The sequence below is a fragment of the Camelus ferus genome, chromosome 1 (assembly GCF_009834535.1).
Source record: "Camelus ferus isolate YT-003-E chromosome 1, BCGSAC_Cfer_1.0, whole genome shotgun sequence".
NCBI lineage: Eukaryota > Metazoa > Chordata > Mammalia > Artiodactyla > Camelidae > Camelus > Camelus ferus.
In genome coordinates this window covers 109,319,108-109,344,551 of record NC_045696.1, presented here as the reverse complement: position 1 = coordinate 109,344,551, position 25,444 = coordinate 109,319,108, and the positions used below count along the sequence as shown (strand labels likewise).

The window sequence follows — 25,444 nt, the reverse complement described above, 5'->3', positions numbered from 1 at the left end:
AGGAAATGTGTTAAGAGACGGTCTGACAATGAAGCAAGAGCATGGGTCTGCATCTCAGCTGTACCACTCAGCTGTCTGGCCTTGGCAAGCTGGTTGGATTCTCTGAGCCTCAGCTTCCTCCTCAGAAAATGGAGCTAATGAGAGAATCTACTGCTTAGAGTTGTAAGGACTAAATGGGTTTAATGTGTGCAAAGCACCTGGAACACAGCAGTTACTCAGAATTTTAGAGGGGTTTTCTTTAGCATTTTTTGGCCTACCTTAGCTACTAACCAACTCTACCTATGTGACCTTGTAAATTCAGGTCACTTTTACCTCTCTGGAACTTAAAGTCAGTGGGTTGGACTAGATAACTTTTAAGAAGAACTTTAAAATTCTTTGATCTATGATCTGGAACTCTTTCATATCCACTGTAATTTTCTGAGTAACAGATTAGTCAAAACAAAAACTACTAACATTTATAAGTACCCATATACGGTATTCTAAGCTTTAGGCTGGCTAGATTCAATTAATCTAAAATCAACCAACTGACCTCTTTAAACAGGTTATTGTGCCATTTTACAGATGAAAACACTGAGATTTAGGTTAAAACACTTGTTCCAATATTCTGTCAACAGCAGAGCTGTAATTCTAATGCAGGTCTTTCTGGCCCCAGGGCAATGCTTCTGCATTACAGTAATTTATAAAGGAAACACAGTTAACACTCTATTACTCAGGGACCCTAACAAAATTACCTGATTTCTTTACCTCTTCAGCCACTTTAGTGCTACTTCACATTCTTAATGGAAAATGTCCTTAGCAATTCTGATCAAAGATTCTGAGAAAGCAGGGACTGAGTGAGACCTGAGTGAGATTCCTGGCAACAAGCTATCTGGTGATTATCTTGCAATTTCATCTGTTCGTGCTCTCTCTTTTCTCATTTGCAACCACAATCAAGCTTTGATCACAAATCTGTAAAGATGACAAAATCTATTTTTGACCTTCTCACATCTATATAAAACACATACTTTGGTAAATAAATTCCTTACTTTTGTAGCACATTTTCCTTCGTTTGAAATTTAGGACTGTAAAGTTTTTTGAAGAATTTACTGTCAAGTTGAGCTGCATTAGTATCATAACCTCAGAATCTACTTTGCCGGTACAGGAAAGCTCGACCCGAAACACTGTTTAAAAAAACAGAAAAGAGAAAAATATTTTAATTTTCTAAAAATCAACATTAATGCCTGTTAAATAATTTAGAATTTATTTTTGTTGCAATGAAACTAAAAATAATACATTTACATAAAATACGAAGGAGAAACTTGCAGAGAACTTATCTACAGACTACACAGCTTTGGACATTAAGTGCATTATAGATACAGAAGTTAGCATTAAAGAACAAACCAAGACAAAGGAAGAGAGTTGTTTTCAACTTCTGCTCATGATTCTTTTTTTCTTTCTTCCTTCCTTCCTTCCTTTCTTTATAAATCTATATTTTAAATTGGGGGAGGGAGTAGGAAAGAAAGCACCCCCTCTACCAGGCCCTACTCAGTGGCAGCTCCTTGTTCCACAGGGTTAAGGAAGACTCTGAGGAAATAAAGGTTGTTTGGAAAACTCCAGGTGTCATTGCTTTGTATGTTGTGATGGGCAGAAGGGATGAAGCGAAGTATGAAGGCCCCTCACACCCTCCGTCCTGCCCCAGGCTAAGTCCTGGAACCCAGGGGTGGAGAAAGCACCTCTTCCACTCCTGCTTCCTTCCCGGGACCGCTGCCGGCCACGCAGCACTAGAGAAGGACAAGCAGGAAGAGCGACGCTCATGCCGATCAGCTGGGCTCGGCTCCCTCGTGATTTTTAACGTATCCCTTTGTCTCCCAAGTCCCCTTATTGTAATACAGTAAAGCTACAGAATCCTAAGGCAGGCCCTGCCACCTCACTAGTCACATCAACAATAATAACAACAAACATTACCGGATAACAAGGAAAGACAATTCACCATCAAAATGCAATCATGTATTTATTGCTCTTAATGAAGAGATTAAATAGAAATCTGTAAACAAAACTGATAAATTTTCAACTATGTGTTTAAAAAAACTTCTCTAAACAGAAACTGGATTTAATCAGTTATTGTAGCAATGGGATAACATTGCTTTGGTGCACTTAAAAAAGTATCTCTGTTTAAGATTCTTTTTCTACAAATTTAGAATGTATCATTCTACCATCTGTATCAGTGTATGAGCGATGTGCATTTCTGAACTTCTTTACTGGCCCATGTAATAATAAAAATTAACCAGCCTTCCCATGCTTGCCTAAAACTTAGATTAATGTATGTCCCTAATAACAGTGAATAAGACTGCCAGAAAAAGTTCCATAACACTGGGGCTTATACCTTCAAGTTTTTTAAATTTTCATTTGTTTAAAATCTCACACCTCTGGAACTTTTCTCAAAAGGTTGGCTCAAAAGTAGTTAAATTGGTGCAAATATGACAGTTAAATCATTGACTCAGACCTGTCCTGAGTGTCTATCCCACTCCAGATGCTATGTTAGGCACCGAGGGTAGATAACAGAAAAAGGCAGCTCCTGCCCTCAGAGTGGCCACAGGCTAGTAGGGAGAGACAAAGACAAAGAATTACAAGATAATGTGATAGCTCTAAACAGTGAAATACAACTCCTATGGGGCAGGAAAAACAGAAGAGTTAACAACCGGAGGGAGAGGAGACAGAGAAAGGAGAGTGCAGATTTTGAGGTTTGCAGAATATTTAGTATGAACAGAAACTCACAAGCAGAAAAGATGAGAAGATGGCTCCAAATACAGAGATGAGCATGTGCAAAGGCACGGCTCTCAGAACTGCACGTAGCATGTCACCGCCGGACACTGCGGCAAGTGCAGCGACTAGGCTAGACAGGCAGGCAGGGGTGAGCACAGCACAGGGGCTGGCGAGTCTGGAATGTTGATGGGTTGATGGGGGTGAGGTACGGATGAGCTTTATGTCATGGGGTCAGAAGTGAGTGTTCAATGATCATGGGGGCTGCAGTGGGGAAATTAATGGAAGACAAGTAAGACCAGCCATGGGGACCTAGGAAGGGGCCAGCAATGCATAAAAGGAGATAAAGAGCTGAGGGCGGATAGTTCTGGAGGGGATGAAAAAGAGGGGCTGGTTTAAACAGTACAAGTAATGACTATTTATAAAAACTACTTTTCAAAATACTTACACATCGGATACCTATGTGTGTGTGTAGATACACTACGTATCAGTAGTTAAACTCTTCTTTGAGGGTATGGGGGACATAGATAAAAACAGTATGTTAAATTCTGTCATTGAGACTCACCTGATAAAGTGCGTGGAACTTCCCCCTGAGCAGAAATGTTGACCTGGGGCATGTCCATAGCCACAAAATTGTCTACTTGGAACCCCAGCTTATATTCAACCTATAACATGGAGAAATAAACAAATTGGATCCATGGTAACAGAAAGGGCACTAACAGCTTGATTTCGCTGATTAAGTCATTACCTAATGACTGCGTGAAGCTTTCACATGTACAAATAATCTAGCTATTTTTTTAAAAAGTCAAAATTGTCAGAAACAGTCCTAGGAATGTTCTTTTTTTTTTGCCCCAACAGCTGAAGGAACCAATCCAGGCAAATTCAATATACACAAAGTAGCCAGAGTGGGAATCCAGCTCTGCTGAGTCTGATTCTAAGACTTCCCCCCCAGACTGTGCTGCCTCTCATATGATCCATTGGATGACTGTTTTGGGGGTGTGTTTGTTTGGTTTTTTTCCTTCCGGTTTTATGGAGATATAATTGGCATACATCCCTGTGTTAAGTTTAAGGTTATAGCAAAATGATGTGACTTACATACATGATGAAATGCTTATCACAGTAAATTTAGTAAGCATCCATTATCTCATATGGATACAAAATTAAAGAAATAGAAAACATTTTTTGTGATGAGAACTCTTAGGATTTACTCTTAACAACCTTCATATGTAACATACAGCAGTGTTAATTATGTTTATCATGTCGTACATTATATCACTGGCACTTACTTATCTTCTAACTGGAACTCTGCAGTGCCTTCTGACTGCCTTCATCCAATGTCCCCCATCCCCACCCCGTCTCTGGTAACCACAAATCTGGTCTCTTTTTCTATGAGTTTGTTTGCATATTTTTTGTTTTTAAAGTATAACTGACCAACAACACTTTGTTAGTTCCTGTTACACACAACACAGTGATTTTCTTCTACACATTTCAAAATGATCACAGTAAGTCTAGTTACAATATGTCACCACAAAGATATTATTTAGTTATTGCCTATACTCCCCACACTGTAAATCTCATACCCTTGACTGCTTTTTTGCAACTGTAAGTTTGTGCCTCTTAATCTCTCCCACCTATTTCTTCCTCCCCCTCACCCCACTAGCCTCTGTTAACGTTTGTTCTCTGTATTTATGACTGTTTCTATTCTGTTGTGTTTGTTCATATGTTCCTCAGAATTTTTAATTGGATAAAAATTCAATCTAGTAAGCCACCCTCTATTTCATGTCCAGAGCAGTACCACCACTCTCCTATAAAATCTACCATCTAGGATTCAGAAATCCTGCTGAGAACTATAAGCCATCGACGGAAAAGCCCTGGAGAGGCAGATAGGTATGAAGAGCCAAGGAGTTAAGGTGTATAATTTACAGACCATGACTAGCCACCAATGTCTTCTGCAGCTGATAAAAGCCAAGCTCTGACTGGTGGATGAAGGTCTGTTCTACAGACCCACTCACCCCACAAGCAGAGTCCAAGGCACAAGTTTCTCATAGAATATCTATCCAAGCCACATTCTCTAGTTCAGCTTTCAACATTAAGAAAGCTTATGTTTGGATGCCCATCTAACCTCTGTATCTATATCTCAATTGATTCAGAATCCAGAAAAGGAAGAGAGGTGACTAGGAAGGCAATCCTGGAACACCTGGCCTACAGAGGTAACTCAGTAGAACCAATCAGCACCAATAAATAAATACAGCTCTGCTGCTAGAGATGTTCATGAAAGAAACAGCTCAAACTACAAAGCAACAGGTGAAATTCAGAACAGCTGCCACCTTCAACACCTTCAACAAGACCTTACGTTGTTACTCTCAGGACATGCTACTCTCTGTCCTGCCCTTGGAGTCTCAGTAAGAATGGTACCCATCTCCCATTCAGAGGTCACAAGGGCAGCTTTGGTGGAGGCTGGGATTGGCAGAAGTCAAAGGGTTGTGGGTTGGGTTAGGAAAAGAGCAGCATGAAAGAGATTTAAGAAACCATTCTTTATGAAACTTAACTAGGAAGAATGGAACCAGGGGGCGGGGGCAGGGGCAGGGTGCAGATTTCAAAGCCTTTCCTTTTTTTTTTCACTAGGAGATACTCAAATGTGTTTATATGCTAATGAATAAAACCAACAAAATGGGATATAACAAAGATGAAAGGAAACAGGAATAGAGTAACCTCCCAGGCTATAAGAGAAAGGATGGACACTCAGGCATCAGCTAGGTCAGAAGATGTTTAACCCATGGATAAGAAGAAGGGCTCAGTACACAGAACATTAACTTCCCCCCTGGATTTTCTTGCAAACTCTACTTTAAAGCCCCTGAACACTGGAAGGGTATGGAAATACTAAACTTCTGCCTGACAGTTAAGACAGGTATACAAACAATTGTTAAAGGCTGTATTGGGTAAGTGCCATGTTCACAGCAAAGGAAATGCTCTTGCTGCTGCACATCAGTGACTGACTTAGTGGTACCTTAGCTACAAGTGTTCACTATCACCTTAGTATGCCGCGATACTGTCACTGCCACCAGGGGGTGCAAGAGAGCTACGGCCCAGCAACTTTGGGCCAGGAACGAGCAGGCTTCCCTGCAGCACTCACTAACATTGAGAATACACTGACTACATCCCTATATCCCTGCTATCTCTTTTAACAGGACAAGAAGGGCAAGTGCATGAAAAAAATTAAGTACAGTCAGCAAAAACTGGACTGGAACCGTGAGACCGAGGGACCATAAGGTAAATTATTAACTTCTCCAAGTTTCAGTTTTTATAGAATGAGGCTACTACAAGTTATGAGGATCAAGTAGGATAATTAATACAACACAGCTGTCAGTCTGGCACAGGTCCCCTGATAAACACAGACCCCAGTGGCATCAGCAGTCATTCCAGAGAAGCCTATGCCCCACTGCACTTCCCCATAAGCACCACCCTACTCCTGACCCCAGAATTCTGACACCAGCCTTCCTGTGTTCTGCTAAGAACAATGCTGCAGCCCTTCTGTTTTACCCCCTTCTTGGGAACCCCAATATTCTAAACAGCCTCCCACACTCTCAGCCTCTTCACAAGTGTCTTACCCATCATCTCCTGGCTTTCCAGTCATTCAGTTCCTACAGCCTCCGCCTCTCAGTGCCTAGGCAGTAGGGTCAGCATTCTTTTAGGATCATTACATTAGGTCCTTTCTACACATCCCTTCCTCATGCAAACTCCCCTATACTCTGAAGCTCACAGCTTCTACTCATAATGACTACTTCTCATGCCATCAACATCACTGACACACGGGACTTGCAGAGGCCTTGGTCCTTGGCCCGTTTTGTCTCCTGCCATCTGCCTGGTGGCTTCAATATTAACTATTCGGTATTCCTATGTACTCAAGAATTGTTCCATAACCAAAACAAATGCAAAAACCCCACTCTACCAAAGATCCCATCAGTACCTCTGATCCCTACAAAAACAGTTCTTTGTCTCCAACACTCTGATTCAACCAACATTTATAAGCCCAGTGCTGTGCTCACAGATGGGATGCAACAATCAATAAAGCTATTTCCATCCTCTTCTGGTTGGACCTGGTTTCACTTTCCCACAGCCTGTGCCCCAAAGAAGATTATGTTACTGACACAGTTACATTGTCATCAGGACCCTGACCACCTCCCACTCTACTCCTGCTGCCCAGCACTGCTGGAGGAAATCACATCCCAGAAAGAGAAAGGGGTCTTAGACAAGGATGACCCCCAGGCTCAGGGCAGGTCCTTAATCTTGCTCAGCAACCTTTCCTCACCGACGCCTCTGTCCCTCGTCTCCTCACTCCAAATCTCACAGGATCCACCGCTTCACTCCTGCTGTCCTCCCCATTTCCCTACTTTCAGACAATGCCCTTGTCCTCTTTGGCTGGCACACAGGAACCCCTCTTTTGCCTTTTTTCCAGCACCAGGCACATCTGTGAGAGCACTCAACCTCTGCACTCCAGTCCTAAGGAGAGATTTACCCTCCTCTCCAAATGATAAGCCCTTCTCTCCCAGAACACTAGGTTCACGCCCACTTCACCACCAAAGGGGTCTTGCATTATCAACTGATCTCTCTCACTCTCCTGCATCTTCATTCTCTCCTCTCGTATGCCCAATCACCTACCAGACATAGCTACCTAATAATCTTACAATTCTGAAATGTAACAGATTCAAAACCAAACTTACGCTTCCCCTGGAATAAAGACTTTTCTCAGCTACTGCAAGCAGAGGCACAGCTAGCCAGGGACCAGAACTCCTGGGGCAGCAGACAGACAGTGAGCGGCAAACAGGGTCAAAGGCCCCCAGTTGCAGTGCTGAGGGTGGGGGACAAGAATAGCACCCGAGAGTCTCAGTGTGGCAAGAGGAGGGAAGGGCAGGAGGGAGAGAAATGAGCCTGTGAGTGGAGCTGGGTAGAGTTAGGAGAATGGGGAGAGGTGGCAAAGGGGCTGGGTGAGATTTCTGGGGAAGTCCAACACTTTGGCCAACAGCAACTTGGAAAACTAAGAAGTGTGGAAGCATGATGCCTGTCCCTTGCTCCCGCCCTTTTTAAGGGATTGTCTCAACATGTAAGGCATTCCCAAGGCAGTTGTCTTCTTCCTCCAGAATCTTTAGAATATAAAATTTTAAATTGCAGTTCCTGGTATTAGAGAAGAAAATGTCAATTATTAAAGTCCAATTTTCTCTCCTTTGGCATGTATCAATCTATATGGAATCTCACCTGCCAATGATTCTTTGAAGAAACAGATCTGCTCTAAAGCTAGCATTTATAATCTACTGGAACAAAGGAAATCTGAGCAGCAGTTGTTTATCAGAAAAAAAGAATGAGCCAAAAGACTTGAGAAGAGAAACCAGAGAAAATATAAATATTTGAATAAGCTAAGAAATAAACATTTTTGGTAATCTTCCCTTACTTAGAAGTAAAAGGCAATTGCAAATAGGCAGCTGATGAGTAAAGCCACTTCCTTTTGGAACACAGTACAAGTTTAAAGTGAATACACTTGCCTACAGCCAAATAGCCTTCTAATTTCTCTGAAATTACCAAAAGTGCTGCCTTTCTCATAGAAAACCCACTCTGCAGGGAATACGGCAGGCTGGCCCCAGGGGCTGCTGTAGGAACTCTGGACAAGTTCCCTGCAAACTCTCCAGACAATGATGAAGAATTCCTGAGACCAGAGAACAGCTAGGGGACGGGAGCACGTAGGGAGCATTCTGCTACATTTTGGTGTATTTTTGCCTTTCAGCTATCTAAAATACCGACTGACACTTAACAGATGCAGTTGCATGGTTTTTTCTGGATTCTGGAGAACGCTAAGAAATACAGAAGAAACCAATTATCTGTTAAAACCACCAGCAGTCTTTTGGTATTTCTGGGGAGTGTGTGGTCTTGTGAAAGAGAAGCAATACCAGAGTTCTCATCCCATCTGGAAATCCAATTAACCCACTGTATCACCCACCACTCACTAAAGCAGTGGGACACACATGCCAAGAATAAGACACAGCTCCAGCCTGAGAAGACCATAATCAGTTTGGCAAGACAGAAGAGTCACATGAACACTGGAGAACAAGTACTACAAAAACTTTGATGATGTATTAGAACTAATATATCTACAATGTGAAGTGACATATCAAGGAGCCTAGAAATCTTTGGAAGCAAATATTTCATCTTCTGGCAATTCTTAAAAAGCAAGAACTGTGAAGTGCTACAGCCTGGGAACCACCGCCTGCTCCTGAAAGTCCCTGACTGCATCCCAAAGCCAACACGATCAGGTGAAGAACTCACTGCTGTGTCTCTCCTACCCCTTTGCATGACTTTCCCATTTCAAAAATACATATATACACATACATACACACACACGCACATCTTACCTGTGCACAGACTATCTTTAGAAGGGGAGACCAAAATCAGGTAACAGTGGATGCCCATGGAAGGTGAGCTAGGTGGCAGGACTGCTTGGGGATGGTCAAGGAAGATGTAAGGAATTTATTTTCTACTGTGTACTCTTTACGCCTTTTGAGTTTTTTACCATGTACATATATGGAATACTCAAAAGATTAACTTTTAAAATAAACAAACTTCAGTTAATTATCTGTGCTAAAATCACCAGAGATTATGACCTAAAACTGGAATTAGGAGCTGCTATAGAGGCTGAACCTGGAATTAAATTAACATACACATTTCCTTAGTTTTTTATCATAAAATGTTTTAAGATATAACATTATTAGCACTTTCCTATAAATTCTTACACCTGCTACAGATGAACTGTGAAATCAGTTTAGCTGCATGTTCAAACTATGAATTCCATTCATTCTTCCAAACTTACAACTTTATTCAGAGCAAAAAATCTGAAAAATCCCACGTATGCAACTAGTTGTCAACTAGTTTGTCAAGTGCACCCAAACTATGTCTTCACACTTTAAGAAAGAGGAAATCTACCGCTCCTAAAGCAGCACATTCTAACTCTGAAAAGCTCCCCATTTGTTGAACTATGGCCTGTGGCTTCTCCTCCGTAGTCAGGGAGCTCCTGTAACTCAGCACCAGGCGCCATACCAGGCACAGGGGACACAGAGAAAGACGAACGGAGGTTCCTACCCTTAGAGTGCTCAACATCTTGGAGGGAGACAAAAGAAAATCAGCTACTAAAACATTCTTAGAGTATGATGAAGGAAAGAGAAGGTCACTGTGGGTACAGAAAAGGGCACTTGACATAGCCAAAAAAAGAGACGTGATAGCAGGCCCGAGTTTCACGAGATGAACAGGAGTTAATGAGGTAAAGACTGGGAACAGGGCATTTTTAGCAGAGCACACAGCAGCAATGTCCAGAGCAAAGGATATTCAAGACTGCCAGACTGAGAAAGAAAAAAAAAATAAAGTACTAAACAATTAGCTGTAGGGCAGGTAGAAAAGAAAGGCAGGAATGAAATCACTAAGGCTCCCTAAGAAACTGGAACTTTATTCTGATGACAACCATGAGCCTTTGTTGGGGGACACAGCAAGAGGTCAGCCCAGAGGCAAGGAGACCAGTTAGAAGACTATTTCCATTTCTAGTTAAGAAACAATGAAAGTCCAAATTACAGATGAGGCACTAGGTCTTGAGAGATGTAGGAGAAGAATTTAAGGTGTAATTAATTATGAGACAGAATCAAGACAGTACAGGAGAAGGAGTCTGGGCTTCTGGCGTGTAAGTGAATGGTGATGCTCTCCAACAAGTCCAGGAACTCCTGCTTTACAAGGACTACCACATCAGCAAGGGCAGCCCAATGCACACTGATGATGGTATTTAAAACCTGCCACAGAAGTGGTTTGGAGATCATGCTCTACAAGATAATGAGATGAATACACAAGTACAAGAGAGCTATACCAAGGCTCCTCCTGACCCAGCACGTACCCCAGGTCAGTACTGCTTCCCGTTCAGACATATATACCCATCTGAGCCCCTTCTTCTAACTACTCTCCTCCACTCCAGTGTCTTCCTTGTGGCAGGCTCCTAAAACTCCTCTGGCACCCACTATCAGCAGTCAGATCCGTGACACTGACTCCAAATTAAAAAAAAAAAAAAAAAAAAAATCCAGGGAACGTGTATTTTTAAAACAAATGAGTACGAGGAGGTCTAATTCTGTTCAATTCTAACAGCCACCTTCCACACTGCCTTTTTATTCACAAGTCAGTGCCCACACACTTGCCCAGGAAACATGCTCGTGAGACACCAGCATTCTTTTTTCCCAAGTGGGCCCAGAAACAGTCACACCTTGTTCCTGCTCAGCAGTGTACCCAGAACAGAACCTCTACTATCTTGTTAGAGTTTTCACTATTTTAAAATACCCATATTATTTGTTTTTAAACTCACCAACATTAAAGGTAGGAAAAGTAACAAAGGACTAATTATTGGCTTTTTGGAAAATACAAGAAGCTTCTCTGCCTGAAAAATGTTCACAGAAACACTGGATCTCAGAGTTGCAAGGGAACTTAAAATTCAAGACCGCCACTCCACAAATGTTTAAATTCTTTCCATAACACTCCCACCAAATGGTTACCCAGGGCAGATCTGACCTCTTCCAGTGAGAGGGAACAATCACACTGGCTAAAAGGGAAGCCCAGCTCTAAACACAGATGCAAAAACTAGTGGTTGCAAGGGTGATGAGGAATGGGATTTTTACGCATAATTTCAAATTACTTCCCCACAATTACTTGTTCATTGTAAAGGAGAAAACTTTACAATGGAGAAACTTGGTGACTTGAGTGATCACAGTTAACATCAACACCAAGGGAACAAGCTGGCATCACATGCGCCGTGGAGGACAGCCCTCCTGCAGTGTTACCACCAAGCAGACACTCCTGAATCTCATCATGAGGAAGCCTCACACAACTCAACATGAAGGACAGCCTACTGGCTTGTATGTTTCAAAAAAATGTCAAGGTCAAGAAACACACAAAAAAAGCTATGGGGAAAAAAAAAAGCTATAAAGGAGATGACTGGGGTAACAGATGAAATCGAGTTCTGTAGATCAGATAACAGTAGTGCATCAATGTTAAGTCTCCCGATTTTGATCACTGTACTTTGGTTAGGTAAAGAATGCCCCTGTTCTTAGAATATATACACTGATGTATTTGGGAGTAAAGGGACACGATGCTAGCACCTGCACACAGTTCAAGGGGAAAAAGTGTGTACACACAAGGGTGAGGAGAGAGAATTAATAACAATGATAAAGTAAGTAAACAGAGCAAACCAGCAACAATGAATGAATCTAGGTAAGAGATACATGAGAATTCTTAGTACTGTTCTTGTAATTTTTCTTTATATTGAAATTATGTATCAACTTAAAAGTCACACCACCCCCCTCAAATAATAGTAAAATCACACAATGTTATATAAGAATACTGAAAAATGTGTTAGCCCAGTTTGCTTGAAGAGTTCAAGTGCTTACTCATTCAAATTAACAAGATCTCAGATTAAAATGTCTCAGATGAACCTCTTCTGAATTATCTATACCATTTATGTTGGCACTTCAGCATACCCAAGTTACGGTTTACTAAATGTTCTTAGTTGTTTCACATGCATTTTCAACTTCTATTTTTGCAGATCACACCCTAAAGAGATCTACCCACTCCTAAAAGAACACCCCCATATTTGAATACCCCAAGGCAATAATATTGGACAGCTGAGGTGCTCCAGACAGCAAGGTACATATGCTTTACCCAGGATCCAAGTTAATTCAACTTTAAAATCACAACATTCCTGCAGCTATGTTCTAATGCATGTATGTGTACGTGTGTACAATGCTTCTCTAATGTATATGTGAGTATATATAAAGTGGATATATGCATATTTATCTAATCACTTTTACTTATCTGATTGGCAAACAAATATACTTAAAATATTTAGTATTGAAGAAATTGAAGAAATAGGCACCCTTATTCACTACGTAAGCAATGTTGGTTCTTTGGTACCATCCTGGGAAAGGGAAGGGAGAGGCAGTTTGGTAATATCGATCAAAATTTTAAACATGCACACTCTTTAATCCAGCCATTTCACTTCCTGGTGAAAAAGTACCATCCAGCAATAATGCCCAAAAATTTCTTGAAGATGTTCTTTATGTATGTTTATACACACACACATATACCTATATGTATACACACATATATACAGCTACAAACATAAACATACATACACATTCACACACACGTATTTTTTCTGTATCTACATTCATCAATAACTAAGGTAGAGACAGATACAAAAGACGAGCTACCCATTGTTTTCACCATCCCTTTACCATGGATCTTGCCTGACAAACAGAATGAAGGAACTATTTGTAATAGTGAAAGGAAACGTTCAAAATAGCAAAATGCTATTAAAAATCCATGTGTCAATGAAGCACTTAACAAATAACCATACATCATACATTCATGCAATACTATATCTGAAAGCCATTAAAGAGACTGAGTTAAATCTGTAAGTAGAAAATTAGAAAGATGCCAAGATAGAGTATTAGGTAAGGGGAAAAATACTGTATAACACATGTGTCATAAAATCCCTTTTTTGTTTAAAAAGGAAAAAGAAATGAGCCTTGAAGTATACCAAATTATAAACAATGGTTACTTCTCAGTACAGATCTACAAAATCTTAATAGTTCTATAATATTTGAATTTTCCCAATAATTATTATTGTTTTCTAAGTAGATAAAAAAAGTGATCAAATTTAAATGATTTGCAAAAAAGAGCAGGACAGACGCCATTTTATAATAACTTAAAAAATAAACTCTACATTAGGTATTCTTTTTTGTTTTTAGTAACAAAAACTATTTTTATTTCCCAAATAAAATCCTACACAGAAGCCTATACACAACACTGATAAAAAAAACTGAAGCTGCCTGGGGGAGGTGGGTGCTACACTCAGCCTCTCACTCTTCGACCTAAAAGACATGTTAGAGGGGCCCAGACAGTCAGAGGAAAGGTGAAGAATTCAGTAACAAGTAAACCAGGCAAGAGGCTCCTTCCTGTTACAGAAGCTGAGCCACAGCACACATGGGAGCCTGTGTCTGCTGTCCCTTACTTTCACCGTCTCCCCGTAAATGAGAGAACTATATCCATTACCTCAAACATGTTCAAAACACCTATCTTACCAATTCCCCCATCCCTGACTCACGTCGCTTCATCGTAACAACATAGTCATTAGCAGGTCCTACTGTCCCCTCTTCCAGCTAGGGCAACATACTGGATTGAAAAGCCTAAAAAGATTTAAGTATTCTGTCATAAGCTTGTCACATAAATAATGGCTACCTTGATTTTCAAGGATTTGAGAAAGTCTAGAGGAATAGGTTCAAGATTTAAATGTGAAAAGACCCAGTACTGCTATAGCCCTCCACCCACACAACCCTCTTGTGCAGCTGGCAGTCCACCCCTCAGACAAAGCCCTTGCCTCAGCCTCTGGGCCTGGGAGGTCCTGTCTTGGCATCTTTGGTTGACCATTCTCTTACCTTGGACTTTGCATGCCAAGTGAAGTGCAGGAAATTTGTTTCGCTGGGTACTAACAGGTTAAAGGACAGAGCGTAGTGACTAATAAGATCATTTCTCACATAATAAAGTTCTGCATCAAGACCTAGGGGAAAAAATAGAGAAAAAAAGAATTAAAATACCTAAAATACTCTCAAAAGCATTAACCATCAGTATTTCAAATACTGATAATAATAATAGGGCAAAAATAACATTGATTTACAAATGTACATCACAAACATATCTCAGAATGTGCTGCCTTACGAAGCAGGAAGGGCACTGGGTTTCATCATCACCAACAAAGATGAAGAAGCTGACTCTCAAAACAATGAAGTGGTTTTCTGGCTAAAAACACATGTGCTAGAACCAGAACTCGTAGCCACTGGATCTTCCGAGAACCAGTGGGACACTCTTCCTTTTGGACATAGTCCTTCTCAGAGAAACACCTAGAAACAAAAGCCCCATTACCCTGCAAAACTGATGAGGATTTAGGAGGAAAGACTGGAAATGGAAGGGAGAAAGGAACTTGAGTGAAAACATCAGTATGAGCCAAGGCCCTAAGACCCCACCATAGCTGCCCTCTGTTTGCATCACCACCGCATGCCAGCTGCTCCAACAGCATTTTACCAAGGTACACACATACCAGTTACTGCACAAGCACATCCTCTTTCCCACCTAGACTACAAGGTGGAAAACTCCGTAATTCTCATATTCCCTGCAGATAGAAGTAACAGAGATGCCAGAAAAACGCTGGAGACTTCAAATTTCACTCATTCCCATACCACTTTCTTGGCCAAGGTCACATCCAATCTCTAACATATACCATGTTTCTCAGTTATTTGATACCCTTTCATCCTACCTATATTAAACATTTTCTTTAAAATTAATTCAACTTTTAAAATAAAAATTTTAAAGGCAAAATTTAATCACTTTCTTGAGTGGAAACCAGTAATTATTGTGAAAAAATACAAGGTAACCAAAAAAACCTCAATTAAAAGGAAAACAAAACAACGTTACTAAATGCTAGCTTAACACTGCTGCCTACATCAAGGCAGAGTGAGCCAGAGCCCAGCTCATTGATTACAAAAGGGAGTAGGTGGATAACAGCAAGCAGAGGGGTGAAGGATCAGAGGTTTTCTCCATGATAGTACAAAAGAACTGAAAGAATAAAAGCAGAGAGTAACTGTCTATCAGTTGATTTACTGTTATTTAAAGTTGTGTCCAGGTGTCCCTCTAGTAATGCATGGGACATATTTCACACTTTGGAGAGAAAAAGGTACAGGGGAGGCCAATTGGAATGTAAATTTCATATTTACTGAGCCTTATACCATGAATCTGAAACACCCTGCGGTATGCAATGAGGTCAAGGTGGGGATCCCATACCTCCTGTGATATAGAAACAAATAACTGCTACAGGCATTTCTCTTGTAAAATTCGTTTTCTCACTTTTGAAATGAATCAAATACAATCAATCATTAATTCAGAAATGGATTTGAGGCTTACAAAGGGGAAAGTAACGCTGCTTTATTTATCCTATAGAGGATACCAGATGCAATGAGAGAAAGTTAGAGGTGTGTAACAGGCTCTCCCTGCTGGCAGGACAGAAAACGCTAGCAAACATTTAGGGAGCAAGGACTGGTGGTGTTGGAGGAAGGGGCAGGGGAGGCAGGAAGGGTGGAGAAGGGTAGGAGGGAAGTGCAAGAAAGCTGGGTACAAAGCAAGCATTGGCAATTTACATAATTTACACAGTAACTGTAAATAGCTTAAATTTTGCTTGTTCTTAAAAAAGTCTGAGTCTTACTCTAGCCTAGATTGATGCTGTTCACAAGAGATATACCTAGAACAAATTTTTAAAATATAGGCCAGGTTAAAAAAGAAATGGAAGAAAAAACAAAGAAGTATGTACGGCAGTACTGACATCAGACAAATTAGAACTCAAGGTAAAAAGATTTTATATTAATAAATTCATTAATTAATACGAAATTTAATAAGAAAAAGTTCATACTCATAAAAAACATAAGAAAATACAGTAGTGCAACTGACGAAAGAGTTTCAAATATAGAAAGCAAAAACGGACAGGGAATTGGGAGTTCGAGATTTGCAAATACTAACTACCACATATAAAATAGATAAACAACAAGTTTCTTCTGTAAAGTACAGGGAACTATATTCAATATCTTGTAGTAATCAACAATGAAAAAATATGAAAATGAATATATGTATGTATATATATGACTGAAACATCATGTTGTACATCAGAAGTTAAAAATCAAGAAGAAACAAACATCTACAATCATAGCTGGGAACTAACATCCTTCAGAAAACAAAAGGTCAAAACAGATAAATTTTATTACAGACATAGAATTTGAACAATATATTTATGGGACATGAAACGAGAGATCATCAAGAATTAGACCATTCACATTTTAAAAAATGAATTCTAACTTGAAATAATGCAGGCTACCTCTGAGACAGGAGGGAAGGGGGCATGGTATAACCATTAAAAGAATGACACAGCAATTGAGGATATGACCATAACTGGTTAGAACCAACTCAGCCCAAGATGGTGGAGCATCAGACTTCTAGAGGACCTTGAACCTCATTATATGCTCATTATAATACATTAGCATGCTACATAACACGCCCACAGGCACCATGACCTTCTGAGGCTGACTATAAAAGGACAAAAAGTGGGTGGTGGTCAAATTCCTGCAGATCTCAACCCCTTCCCCACAAAACAGCTGGACTAATCCTACCACTTGTTAGCATATGAAATTACTGAGCCCATTAAAACTAACAACACTGCATCCTGCTGCCTTTCTCTCACCGTCTTCTGAGACAGCCCATACTGTCAATGGAGTGTGTATCTCCTTTAAACTAAACACCCTCACATCCTGCAGCCTCTGGCCTTTGGGATGGCCTGCATTCTGCCTATGGAATGTGTATCTTCTAAGCCTCTTTCACCTTCCTAGATGACCCCATCTCCCAGAGCTGCCTCTTGCTTTCTGACATGGCCTGCACTCTATAAAGTGTGTATCTCCTTGAATTAATCTACTTTCACTCTACTATGGCTCGCTCTTGAATTTTTTTCTGCACAAAATCAAGGATCCTCACTTAGCAGGGTGCATCCCAGGGACTCACCGGAGACCCGGGACACACCCATTCTCTCACGTCCCATTTTCCTGCAACACTTTCTCTGAACAAATAACCACAATAAAGAAATAAAGTATAAGGTGATGATTATTTGAAAAGATTAATGAAACAGTTAAACTCTTTTGCAAGACTAAAGAAAAAAAGAAAGGAAACACAATTACCAATATTAGGAATGAAGAGGGAACATTACTACAAATCTTACAGATGTTAAAAAAAATAATATGAATAACTTAATGACAATAAATTCAATAACTTATAGAAAAATCCTTGAATTTACCAAAACTGACGAGAAGAAATTAAAAATCCAAATAACTAAAACCTTCCCCCAAAGCTCCAGGTCCACATGAATTCTATCAAACATTTAAGAACAATATAAAACCAACCTTGCACAAACTCTTTTAGAGAATAATCAAAGAAAGAATTTCCTAACTCCTAAGTTACACTGATATTAAAACCTGATGAAGACATTGTAAGAAAATCACAGACTGACCTCCTTCATGAAAGTAGACACAAATGCTCTCCATAAAACATTAACAAACTGAGTCCAGTAATGAAGAAAAAAGAATAATATATCATGACCAAGTGTTTATGAAAGGTAAACTTTTAAAAATCAATATAATTAAACACATTAACAGAAAAAAGACAAAAATCCAGATCATCTCAATAGATGCAGAAAAAGCATTTGGTAAAATCCAGAGTCTAATAATGACCCCCCCCCCCAAAAAAAACCCCACCAAAACAATAACAAAAAAAACCACTGTCAGCGAACTAGGAAGAGAACTTCTCAGTCTGGTACAGAGCATCTACAAAAACGCTACAACTAAAACAAACAAAACCCACTACAGCTAACATCATACTGAATGGTGAATTTAAATTCTTATTTCTAAGATCAGAAACAAGGCAAGGATGTCCACTTCCAAGGTTCTATTCAACCTTGCACTGGAAGCCGTAGTCAGTGTGTAAGACAAGACAAAAACGATGGAAGTTAGAGAGGATGAACTACAGCTCATTATTCAGATGATAGGATTATGTATGTAGAAAACACTATAAAATCTAAAGCACTACTAAAACCAATTCATGAATTTAGCAAAGTCTCAGAATTCAAGGCCAATATTAAGAAATCAACTGTATTTCTATATATTAACAATTAGAAAATAAAATTAAAAAATTAATACCATAACATTAAAAATTGTCAGTATCTAGAAATAATTCTAATTAAAGTGAAACCTCTACACTTGAAAACTATATGACATAGTTAAGAAAAATTGAGAGATGACCTACGTAAGTGGAGAGATACCACTCTCTCAGATAAGCCTCAACACTATTAAGAAGTTTCTCAAATTGATCTACAGACTTCAAGTAATCCTAATCAAAATCTTAACAGTTTTGAAGAAACAAATTAATTCTAAAATGAAATTTAAATGTCAAAACAATCTTGAAAAAAAAAGACAATGTTGGCAGACTCACATCACCTATTTCACAACATGATGAAGAGCTAGAGTAATCAAGACAGTGTGGTATTGGTGTAAGGGTAGATGTATCAATGGAACAGAAGAGAATCTAAAAATAAGCCCACAAATGGAATTTTAGCAAGGGTACAATGGCAATTCAACTAAACTGATGCTAAACCAAACGGATAAAGGTACAGGGGGAAAATCTTGAGCTCTATCTTACATATCACACAAAAATGACCCAAGATAGCTTACAGACCTAAATGGAACAGCTAACACTATAAAGCTTCTAAAAGAAAATGTAAGTGAATATGTTCATAACTTGGGTTAAGCAAAGATTTCTTGGACTGGCCACACAAACCATGGACCCAAAGAGAAAAAAACTGATAAACTGGTCATCATCAAAATTAGAACTTGTTTCACAAAAGACATTAAGAAAATGAAGTTCAAGTCACAAACTGGGAAAAAAGATTCACAACAGATCTATCTAAAATGTCTTGTTTCTAGAAGATATGAAGATCTCTTATGTCAAAAGTAAAAGACAGCCCAATTAAATAAAACAGGCAAAAGATATGAACATATATTTCGTAAGAAAAGATGTGTAAATGGACAATAGGCATAAGAAAAGGTGCTAAATATCATTAGTCATCTGCAAAATACAAATTAAAACAATGAGATACCATTTCCGCCCACCACATGAATGACTAAATGTTGGCAAGAATGAGGAACAAGTGTAACTCTCATACATTCCTGGGAATATAAAAATATGCAACTACCTTGGAAAACTGGAGGTTTCTTATAAAGTTAAGCATATGCCCATTCTATGACTCAGTAATTCCACTCCTAGCTAATTATCCAAAAGAAATGAAAACATGTGATTTCACAAAAAAACTTCTATGTGAATGTTGATAGCATTTTTATTCAGAATAGCCAAAACTGGAAACAACAAAAAAGTCCATCAACAGATGAATGAATAACCAAATGTGGTATATATTCATACAATGGAATACTCTTCAGCAATGAAAATAAACTAACTGTTGAGACTGTAACAAAAGGGACAAATCTCACACACCATATGTGTGAAAGAGCCATACACAAAGAGGATACCCTACATAGTTATATTTACATAAAGTTTTAGAGTAGGCAGAATTAACTTATGGTGATAGGAATCAGATCACTGTGGTTGCCTGGGAAGGAGACTGGGTGGGAGACTGGTGAACTGATTGCAAAGGGAACTTCCTAGGATGATGGAAATGTTCTGTATCTAACGGGTGGTAGTTACACAGGTGTATGCATTTTTCAAAACTCAACCAACCGTCCATTTAAAATCTGCACATTTCATTATAGGTAAACTTATTTTTTTTAAAGACGGGAAAAATGAGCCAACAATAGTTTTTACAAAGCTTGAATACCATAGACTGTTACCAGCATCAACATAACAAGTTTTAGAAAATTGAAACTTCAAACATCTTCCACAGGGAAATAAAGAATTCTGTTTCCACTAATAAATAACAGCTATAATGTTATTACTTGTAATAATAACAATAATGTGTAAATATTTAAGTTTTCCAGACAGTTCAAACTGTCAAGAACACCCAGGGGTTCTGTAAACTCAACTCCCCATAAAGCTCCTTCTCAGTATCTTGGCTGCCTCATTCACTGGACATTCTGGAACCAGTTCATAAAATTTCTGTACAATCTTCTCCTGTGACTTATTATGGTAGTCTCCCAACATCCTTGAAACCAACCGACTCTCAACCTGTCCTTCAATGTTCCTTTTATTCCTCAACTCCAACAACCTTAATCCATACCAAAGCAACCCACTTCTATGGACAGTGGCAATATATAAATTGTTCTACCTTCAAAATCTTGAACTGTAGTATCTCAATAGTTAGTAGCTCTTCAGCTCCTTCCCTTTATTGTTACAACAGCTGTTTTCTGGGCTCATAATATGTAGTGTCCATAATCTTCTTGTTTCTCCCATTCAATTGTAACAATCATTTCCTCATTTTCTTCTTATTGGCCTCAACTCCAGCTACTGTAATGACTTTCTCACCAGCACCCTCAACTTTCCCCCACAGCCTATGTCAGATATGCATACCCTACCCTTTAAACACCCAATCTTGAAGTGACTTGGCTCCTCTACTCCCTGTTTTCTCTGGTACTACATCCTGGATAAAGCTATTTCCACAAATGTCACTACAGAGTCAACATCTGAGGAGTGGCCAAGATGGCAGAATAGAGGGAGCCTAAGCTCACCTCCTTCACAAGCACTCCAAACTCACAACTAACTGCAGAACAACGATTGATGACAGTCACTACAAAACCTTGACTTCTGTGCTCAACAAATAAATTAATATTCTTAAGCTACTGACACCTTGGAGCCCTATGATCCATATCTATAAACACTTAATGGCCACCAAGATAAACTGAAAATTTGAAATCCACTACCCTAGACTGAGGTACTGAAACTGTAACACAGACGTTAAACAGAGTTGCTGTTTCCTGACTAGATTCTGAAACCATTTGTTTTGAAATACAGCCACTCTTTATTAACTACAGTAGTTATTCCTTGGTTGAAAGGGTCTGAATTTCTTCAAAGAAACCATTAAAATGAAATACAAATTTTCACCTATCAAATTAGCAAATGCATTGTTTTGTCATAAGACAGTTTCCTGTAACACCAATTAGCTTACATGTGGTTAGTAAATAAAATAATGATACTAGTGTAATACAGAAATTGTGTCAGTTCACATTTGAATTTCCCCAGGCAAGGGGAACTGAACAGCAGGTAAAGAATTACAACTTTCAGTGGAAAACGAAAAGACCCTTGTTCAGTTCAAGTACTGCCAGGCCTATTTTAAGAAAACTAAAAATGAGCACCCAGGGCCCCCTCCCCAGAGGAGTAATGCCAGTCTCTGCATGGTTCCTGGACCTAGCAAGCTGCACTTCCTCTTACGCCTAACCTTTATGGCAGTCCCACTGGTTTAGAAAGCTACTTTCATCTGCACTATCTCAAGGTCATGCAAGCCAGTGATTTCCATCCTATTACGTTGTAACATCTTTAACTCTCTGAAGCAGCCTCAGCCAACCTACGTGGTTTGACTGGGCTGCCCAAGTTAACGCATAAGGTACCAAATATGATTTTGTTAGTACTTGGTTTGAAAACTGCAGAGGTCTTCAGTGGTCTGCCCTTAACCTTATTTTTCCCATAAATCTTGTTATTTTTAATGACATGGTGATTTTGAAGGTTTTTTTGTTTGTTTAATTTTTAGGACTGTATTTGATGTTGTAACAGAAATGCTTATATTCTTTCAATACAATACTGAATGTGAGGCAGGGTGTGCCAAGCAACCAATTTGTGAACATACATCAATGTTTTATAAATATTTACACTCCAACTCAGTAAGTCCACTTCTAAAAATCCATCCTAAGGAAACCAAATATAGATACAAATGTCTATGTATTAAAATACTAATCAAAATAATATTTAAAATTGAAGAAACAATATAAATGTCAGCAACAGAGTAGCAATTAATAAACTATAATACAGCCATAAAAGGGAAAACAACAGTTTTCAACAGTTTCTCTTTCTTTGGAGAAGGAGGTGGAACCCCAAGCCATTACACCCTTTCAGTCAAATCTCTCCCTGTTCATCAATGTGACATACTGCGCTTCTCCTTTGAAGACAAGTTTTAATGACTAAAAAACACTGAAAAAGACTATGAAGCCATAACTGGACAGTTATAAATTTTAATGAATTGAGCTTTGCTTAGAATGGTACAGCAAATAAGAACAAGGAAAGGTACAAACTTACATAATGCAAATTTTTAACAATGTCTGGCACCCAGAATAGTTTGCACATAAAACAGGTGTTCAACAAATGTCTAGCAAATTAAAGTTAAATGTATATGTACAATGTGTATGTTCCACTTCTCAAATAAGAAAGGAAATACCAAAAAGTGTGAACAGTTGTTGATTATAAATGGTGGATTACGGATTATTCTTATTGCATGTTTTTATTCTTTTTCTTCTCTTAAATTTTCTGTGAAAGTTAAGTTAAACTAGGAAAAATAAAAACTGGTTTTCAAAAACATATTAACTTCCTTCAACTTCATTTTAAAATATTCAACCAAAAGGTGAAATTTGGCAAAGCACTGTGAACTGAAAAGAAAAGATCAAATCTCGGAAAGAATTTCCACATGCACCACTGACGATGGGGCTGAAGTGAGAAGAAAATCCTTGGACTACGCATGCTCACTGTCTGAATGAGGATAACATGGGAAATCCTGAAGATGACGGGGAAGGCAACAAACAAGATTTAGGCCAGGAACTGTATTCCCATTCAAATGCTCAACATATGCAAAGACAACAGATTCTCAGACGGTCTCAGAAAATATACTAACTATGTATTCTTTCTCCCAAAAAGTTACTCCAAAACACACTGAGAAGAACACTTTTATTTTCAACAGGAGATAACCATTTTATACTGAGAAGTATACTTCTTGTATGACAATTTGAGTGTAATCATGGATCTTTATGGCTCTAAATCAAAATGCAAAGAGTCCAAAAAATCCCAATATTAGAAATGCAAAGAGAACCCAATGTAAGTACAACCTGCCCAAAATATTAGAACTATGAAAAGAACCCCATGTAAGTATAATCATGGTACAAAACTATCAGTCTATGATACTAACATGCAGAGGATATATGTATGTGTGTGTATATACATATATATATCTCCATAATTAATATAGCTAAGTGGACAGATAGACACACCAAGATAGTACTCTAAAGGAAATTCAATTCTCTTGAAGCATCCATAAAAGATTTAGAAAAAGTGATCAGCTATAAGGAAAACAACAATCAGTTTTATAAAGGAGAAGATGTTCAGACCACAATCTGACCACTGGTAAGGAGACAGAAAGGAAGGGAAAATGTTAGTATTATAGACTTTGAAGTACCATCTATCTCAAAGAGTCACCCGTATTCTAAGATTTCAACTATATATAGACAAATGAGAACATGGAAAAAATATTGGAAAGATATTTACCAAAGACTGCCAATGCATGGTTAATAATGTATACTTTTCTTCCCCTTTATGGTCTTGTACACTTTTCAAATGGCCTATAATAAGTATGTTTTTACTTTGATAATCAGGAAATAAAGTTAAAATAAAAAGAATTTTAAACAAATTGACTTTTAGAAAAAGATGAAATCTGTAGAGAATGTCATACTTTATTTCTGTATGTAATATTTTTCTTTCCTTCCCCATCATATGCTCAAAAACAATTTTTAAGAAAGAGAAACATAAAAGACAAATGAAGATAGGATCTAAATAATCTACCTTTCTAACTGCTACTAATTATTAGTGTTTCAAATACAAAAATAATAATTAAATGAAGTCTCAAAGCAGGGGTAGTAGATGTCAGGGGTTATCATTGTCTGGGAGTGGTGTGGTAGGCTCCACAGAAGTGAAGTGGGCAGTGAGGAATGGTTAGAGAGGCAGTGAGGGAAACAATTTATTCAGTAATGCTTTACTGAGCCAGTTCTGCAGCAAGCCAGAAAGTAACACTCTAGGAGATCAGGACCCAGAGCCTGGTTCCAGCAGCAGTGAGTGACTGAGAAGAAAGGCTGAAGTGCCCTGATCAGAACAAGGAAGTTCTAAGGACTGAGAAGAGGACCAAGTCTGAAGTGGCCATTTCAATGAGTGCCTTATTTGGAAAAGAGACCTGAGAAGTGAGACACCAGCATGGTCAAAGGAGTAACAACTGAGAAGGTTTAATATCCTTTGGAATTAAGAGAGGGAAATAATGAAAACAAGGGTATTAGTACTGAGGATCATCTTGCATCCGAGTGACTCCAACAACCCTAATGGGTCAAAGGTCATCTAAGTAACTATCACTGATGTCAAAAGAGAAGACGATACTGAGTCACTGTCCTGGGACAAAACAATCAAAGTAGGAAAGGAAGGATATAATGTATGATAAAAGCTGGTCCCTTAATGAACAATCCAAAAAGGAAATTAAGAAACAATTCCATTTATAATAGCATCCAGAAGAATAAAATACCTAATAATAAATTTAAAGATGGTGAAAAATTTATATACTATGAAACATTGCTGAAATTAAGGAAGACCTAAATAAATGGAAAGACATCTCATCTTCATGGATTAGAAGACTTACTACTATTACTGTTAAGGTGGCAATACTATCCAAAGGGATCTGTCAGTGCAATCCCTATCAAAATTTTAACTGCCTTTTTTGCAGAAATGGAAAGCAGATTCTCAAATTAATATGGAATTGAAAGTGGCCCCCAACAGCCAAAACAATTTTGAAAAAGAAGAACACAGTTGAAAGATTCACACTTTCCAATTTCAAAGCTCATCACAAAGGCACAAAACAAAACAGTGTGGTACTGGCATGATAGACATCTAGACCTATGGAATAGAATTGAGAGTCTGGAAATAAACCTACACATTTCCAGCCTATTGATTTTTGACAAGAGTGCCAAGACCATTCAGCAAACGGTGCTGGGACAACTAGATATCCACACACAGAAGACTGAAATTAGACCCC

General features: G+C 38.7%; 1 protein-coding gene across 2 annotated transcripts in view; it reads right to left on the bottom strand.

Annotated features, from left to right (window-relative positions):
* RYK (receptor like tyrosine kinase) overlaps positions 1 to 25,444 on the bottom strand; it is a 95,486-nt gene that overhangs the window by 48,837 nt on the left and 21,205 nt on the right. For both annotated transcript variants that reach the window (XM_032488186.1, XM_032488185.1), the window contains exons 2-4: positions 14,247 to 14,368; positions 3,305 to 3,404; positions 1,026 to 1,160 (exon numbers count right to left, since the gene is read on the bottom strand). In XM_032488186.1, coding sequence (XP_032344077.1) covers positions 1,026 to 1,160; positions 3,305 to 3,404; positions 14,247 to 14,368 — 357 coding nt within the window. The remainder of the gene's footprint in view (positions 1 to 1,025; positions 1,161 to 3,304; positions 3,405 to 14,246; positions 14,369 to 25,444) is intronic.